This window comes from Empidonax traillii, unplaced genomic scaffold (assembly GCF_003031625.1).
Source record: "Empidonax traillii isolate 1590-97213 ecotype Southwest subspecies unplaced genomic scaffold, ASM303162v1 scaffold982:size219053, whole genome shotgun sequence".
In the NCBI taxonomy this organism is placed as follows: Eukaryota; Metazoa; Chordata; class Aves; order Passeriformes; family Tyrannidae; genus Empidonax; species Empidonax traillii.
This window is the reverse complement of record NW_020956175.1, coordinates 161,621-167,276: the sequence shown is the minus strand read 5'-3', so window position 1 is coordinate 167,276 and position 5,656 is coordinate 161,621. Positions and strand designations below refer to the sequence as shown.

Below are 5,656 nucleotides of genomic sequence, written 5' to 3'. Positions count from 1 at the left end.
ACTGGCAGAACCGCGTGAACTTGTCACTGCAAGCAAGCACAGACAGGGCAAGAGTGGAGACCCTGGAGAAACACCCTCTGCCAAGAACCCTTGGATTTGTCTGGAGGCAGGCAGCACCCCCTGGGACCCTTGTCTGGGAGCAGAGACCCTGGGAGAGACCTGGGGCTGAGAAGTGTCCCCAGTCCCCAGTGTAGTGACAGACACCCCTGGAGCTTTATCTGAGAAGGGACTGCCTGGTCCCAGTCTGGGCTAGGAGATTCCCCAGGGACCCAGGGGGATGGGACACCCCGATCCACACGGGACTCTCCTCCCAGCTCACCTCTCGATGAATTTCTGGAAGATGCCCCCTCGCAGGTTCTGGCAGATCTCCTCAATGTAAGGCTGGAGGGGACACAGAGCTCAGCGTGGTGTCCCCAGGGACACCCAGGTCACCCGTCCCCCACCATTACGTGAAGTCTTCTCCATCCCTGGGATTGCACACACCCCCACTGCCACTTCCAGGCCCCCAGGGAAGCTTCTGCCACTCCGGGTCACCTGAATCTCTGGGGAACCCAACAACACCAGACCTGGGGACTCCACTGTCACCCTAGGGTGACATCCCTGCTACCTCCAGCTCCCAGTGCCCTGATGACCACCCCATGGGGACCACCAGCAATCCCCCATCACTCCCACCATGCTGGGGACCCTCTCACCATCCCTTGGGGTCCCCATACTTCCTGGGAATCTCCTTTTCCCCCCACCTCCAGGGACTCCTGTCTCCCCCAGCCCTCTTTAAGGGGGTGCCACAGGTGTCAGGGACCCCCCCTCTGTCCCGGGTGATGCTCACCTGGAAGAGATCTGGGGGCACCTGCTTCTTGCTCAGGCGGCTCTGGACATGCTCCGTGGCGCTCTTGGAGAAGGGCTGTGAGGGGAGATGGGATTGTGTCACTCTGGATAGAAGGGACAGGGACACAGGGGCCAGGCAGGGCAAAACCCACACAGGGGGTCTGTGTCTCCCAGGATGGAGCCCGTGGAGGATTCGGAGCTCCCTCTGAAGACACAGGGTACCAGGCTCCCGTGGGCACAGGGGGGACACCCCTCCCAGCCCCGTGCCTCGCCCCACGGCACGGCACTCACGTGGGAGCAGGCCAGCAGCTCCTTCATGATGTAATGGTCGAAGATGTGGCGGCTCCGGGCGGCTCGTTCCTCCTCCGAGTCCAGCTTCTCGTACTTCTTGATCTGGAAAGGGCACAGCTCCCGTGGCACAGGGGCACACAGGACCTGGCACACTGGGAACCGTGGCCCCAACCCCTCTGGGTGCCACATCCTGCGGGCACACGATGGTTCCCCCATCCCCCGTGTCCCCGAAGCAGCACGTCCTGGCTCCCTGGGCACTGTCACCTCGGGTACTGCTCCTGGCACCGCGTCTGTGGGCCTGTAGGCACCAAACCCCGGCCCACCCCTCCTCATGAACACAGGGGGCTGTCACGGGGGTGCCCCCATCTCACCTCCTCATAAAACTCCATCAGAGGCTTGGCCTCCTCGGCCTGGTTGAAGGCAAAGTCACGGAAGAGCAGGTAGCCTGGCAAGGGACAAAGCCACAGTGTGAGAGATGCCAGCCCCACAGCCCACACCAAGGGACACAGGGACCATCCCCTGGCCCTGCTAACACCCCCATGCCAGGCTGGGAGAAGGGAAGTGCCAAGCAGGGAGTGGTGAGGGTCTGGCAGGGTGACACGGGGGACCAGACTGGCACAGGGAGCAGGGCAGGGGGGCAGCGAGGGGGCTGATGTGGAGGGAGACACTGTGGCAGGGGCATGGGCGGGTACCACGGGCAGGCTGCCGTGGGGAGGACGTGCCCGGAAACCGCCGGAGCCGGCAGGAGGAAGTGAGAGGCGCTTCCTGCCCAGGACGGTTAAGGCTGGCGTGGGGGGAAGTGACAGGGCGGGGGACATGGGGTGGGGAACGTGGCGCAGCCCCCTGGCACCCCGTCCAGCCTGGCCCCACAGCCCCCCTGCTGCCTCCCAGGGGGCAGGGGAATGGCCATGGCCACCATCACCGTCGTGGTGGCCACCAGCCCATTCCAGTGGGTGCCCCCCCCCCGCCCCCCCCCCCCCGTGCCCTCAGCTCACCGATCTTCTGCGTGAAGATCTTGTCAAAGGTCACCTCTCCCCGGTCCTCCAGGTACTTCTGCATGACGCTGCGGATGCTGGGGAGACACCGCGGGGGCTCAGTGCCCCTTGTGCCCCCTGGAAGACCCCCGTGCCCACCGTGCTCCTCCTCTCCCACTCCTCCCACGTTCTGTGTCCCCACCCAAGTGTGACAAGTTGATGGGCCCCTGTAAGGGTCACAGGGTGTCCCACGCACTGGGGGTCCAAGGCAGGCTGGGGAGGGGGGTGTCCCCAGAAAGCTTCCTGGGTGCCTGGAAGTGAGGGCACCTGGGGCTGGGAGGAGGAAGGCAGCAGGAGGGCAGGGGGCTGACGTGGGGGGGTCAGAGAGTGTACACATGACTGTATGTCCATGTCTGTGTGTCTCTGTGTTTGTGTCTGTCTGTCAGGCAGGATGGCTGTGCGTCCATGTCTGTCTGCATGTCCATGTGCCGGTGTCTGTGCGTCCATGCGACAGGCAGCATGTGTGTGTGCCCATGTCCATGTGTCCATGTGTGTGTGTCCATGTGTGTGTGCCCATGTGTGTGTGCCCATGTGTGTGTGTCCATGTCTGTGTGCCCATGTGTGTGTGCCCATGTGTGTGTGCCCATGTGTGTGTGCCCATGTGTGTGTGTCAGGCAGGATGTGTGTGTGTCCATGCCCCTGTGTCTGTGTCTGTGTCTGTATGTCAGGCAGGATGTGTCCATGTCTGTGTGTCCGTGTGTATCCATGACCATGTCCGTGTGTTCCTGTCCGTGTGCCAGTGTCTCTGTGTCCACGTCCGTGTGTCTGTGTGTCCCTGTCCACGTCCGTGTGTCCCTGCCCGTGTGTGTCCACGTCCGTGTGTCTGAGTTGGTGTCCGTGTGTCCCTGCCCGTGCGTGTCCGTGTGTCCGTGTGCCGGTGCCGGGGCGCTCCCGGGCAGGTGTTGCCGGCGGGAGTGCCGGTGGCACGCGGGTGTGCGGGAGCGGCGCCGGGAGCGGTGTCGGGGCTGGGAGCGGACGGACGGACGGACGGACGGACGGATGGACAGCCGGAGGGGCCTCACCTGGGCTCGGGCAGGACGATCCTCTTGCTGGCGCGGGCGGCGGGCGCGGCGCGGCTCTTCTCCATGGCCATCAGGTAGCTCACGTCCGCCAGCACCGCCTCCAGGTCCGCCATGGCCCCGCCGCGGACCCGCCGAGCCGCCCGGCCCGACCGCCGGCCCGGAACCGGAACCGCGCCCGGAAGCGGAACGGGGCCGGGCCGGCAGCGGGCGGGGGCGCGGCCGGGTCGGGCTGGGCCGGCGGGAACGGGAAAGGGAACGGGAACGGGAGCGGGAACGGGAGCGCCCGCAGCGGCACCGGGCGAGGCCGCACCGGGAACGGCGGGCGGGGCCTGCGGCCGCCACGCCCACCCGGGAGGGGCCGCGACACCGGCGGCAGCGGGGGGGGGGACACGGGGACAGCGGGGGGGACAGCGACATCACGTGTGTGTGACACCGGGGGTGTCTGTGACACTGAGTGTGACACCAGGGGTGACCACGTGTGGCACCGTGCAGCACCACGCGTGCAGCACCGCGCGTGCACACACCTGGCAGCAGGTGTGACCGTGTGCGTGTGACACTGGGTGCGGGCTCCCTGTCCCCGGGGCCAGGAGGGGACACCGGGAGGGGACAGGCAGGGGCTTGAGGCGCTGAGATTCGCTTGGTCCCAGTGCCTCCCGAGGGTGACGCTCGGGGACCAGCGCACAGGGAGGGTGGCGGTGGCCTCACCACCTGAGGAGGAGGATGTCACCTACGGAGGAGCGAGCCCTGTGCCTCGTCGTGCAAATGGCACAGCCCAACCGCCGCGGGGATGCGGGCTGTGACTCCCTGCAGGCTGGGCGACGCTAAATGTCACCCTGGTGGCCCAGGGATCCGCCAGGAAAGGGCAGAGAGCGAGGACTCGCATGGCCCTGGCAGGAGGGGATGGGACACAAGCACAGCTGCCACCACCCAGCAGGATGGGGACAGAGGGATGGCTGCCACTGCCACCATAAGAGATGACAGCTGGGACAGAGGAGGTCCCAGCCTCGTCCCCTCCGCTTCCCTCACAAACAACGGGCAGAGCCAACACTCAGCGATTTTAGTTCGTTGTTTTTTTTTTTCTTTCACTTTTTTTATTCCAAAAATCCACCCACCCCCAAGAAACAAAATATTTCCCTTGGGAGGCTGGGATCTTCCCTCCCCCCACAACAGCCTTGTGGTAATACGTTATGAGCAAAGATCCTCTCTAGAAATCTCAGAAAAAAAAAAAAAAAAAGGAAAAGGAAAGGCAAACTGAAAATGAACCAAAAGTAACTGCCAAGTAGGTGCCCTCCCTCTGCCCCAGCCAAGAGCCCCAACCCCAACTGAGAGAGCGCAAGACTTGGTTTGCTTTTACCCTTAATGCTTACATTTAATTTTAAAGCACAAACATCAGAGATGGACTCTAAATCGCCAACAAAAAAATAGATATTTACAATATTTCTCCAGGGAGGGGAAGGGAGGGAAGGGGGGATCAAAACGAAACAAAAACCACAACCAAACCCTTAAACAAGTAACTTTGCTTGCAGGAGTTGTCTTTAGGGAGCAGGCTGGGTTGGTTTTAAATCACTAAGTGATTTTTTTTATATATAATTCTCTTTTTTTCTTCCTTGTGGATTTGCACCACGCCGGGGTGGTGAGGAGGGCTGCACGCCGGCAGCTCTGCGGGGCACAGCGGGAAGGGGGTGCTGTCCCCATGGAGGAGGGACCCCCAGAGGGAGGGAGCCCCCGGCCCCTCCAGCCACACCCACCCCCAGCTCTTTTAAGTTTTCTTTCTTGTTGCAAAACTCAAAATTAATCCAAAGGAAAAAGAAAAGCATTTAATTCTTCCAACGTCTTCCCTGGGAGCCATCGCCAAGAGAGGCTGAGGCCGAAGGCTCCCTCCTCTCACCCAGCGGGGATTTCCTGCTCCGAGCCCTCCGGCAGTGAGGCCACACCATCCCTTGTCCCAGGCACTGTGGGATTGTCCCCTCGGATCCCCCTGTGGCAGCCGGGGACAGTCCCCACGCCCGGGAAAGGGGTGGGCGGCCATCTCTCCTCTCTTATTGCTTCTGAAGCAGTGTGGGGGGGCTGCCCTCGGGAGGACCTCCCTGCGGGGCTGGGGACAGGTGGCACAGAGGGGACACCCCGGATTGTGCTATCTGTACGCTGCCAGGGAGAGAGCGGGGTGCTGACACGGGGTGGGGAGAGAGTTGGGGAGCGTCCGGGCACAGGCAGGACAGGGAGGGAAATAAAATAGTAACCCAGAAAAAGAAGATTCCAACCTTTTTTCCTTTCTTTTTTTTCTTTCTTTTTTTTTTTTTTTTTTTTTTTTTTTTTTTTTTTTTTTTTTTTTTTTTTTTTTTTTTTTTTTTTTTTTTTTTTTTTTTTTTTTGTTGTTTTTTTGTTGTTTTTTTTAAAGTGCAAAAAGCTCTCTGCTGCCCTAGAGAGAGGTTCTTTGGACCAACCATTCATTGCAAAGGAAAATCGGCAGCGAAAAGGGGGTGG

At 61.3% G+C, this 5,656-nt stretch overlaps 1 protein-coding gene across 2 annotated transcripts in view; it reads right to left on the bottom strand.

The window, feature by feature from the left end:
• Positions 1 to 3,312, bottom strand: part of GRK2 (G protein-coupled receptor kinase 2) — a 7,597-nt gene extending 4,285 nt beyond the window's left edge. The window contains exons 1-6 of one of the 2 annotated variants that reach the window (XM_027903576.1): positions 3,173 to 3,312; positions 2,112 to 2,188; positions 1,488 to 1,561; positions 1,117 to 1,218; positions 827 to 901; positions 320 to 381 (exon numbers count right to left, since the gene is read on the bottom strand). In XM_027903576.1, coding sequence (XP_027759377.1) covers positions 320 to 381; positions 827 to 901; positions 1,117 to 1,218; positions 1,488 to 1,561; positions 2,112 to 2,188; positions 3,173 to 3,285 — 503 coding nt within the window. In that variant the 5' untranslated portion in view covers positions 3,286 to 3,312. The remainder of the gene's footprint in view (positions 1 to 319; positions 382 to 826; positions 902 to 1,116; positions 1,219 to 1,487; positions 1,562 to 2,111; positions 2,189 to 3,172) is intronic. The other variant, XM_027903575.1, reaches the window with a different exon arrangement.
• Positions 3,313 to 5,656: the final 2,344 nt, after the last annotated feature.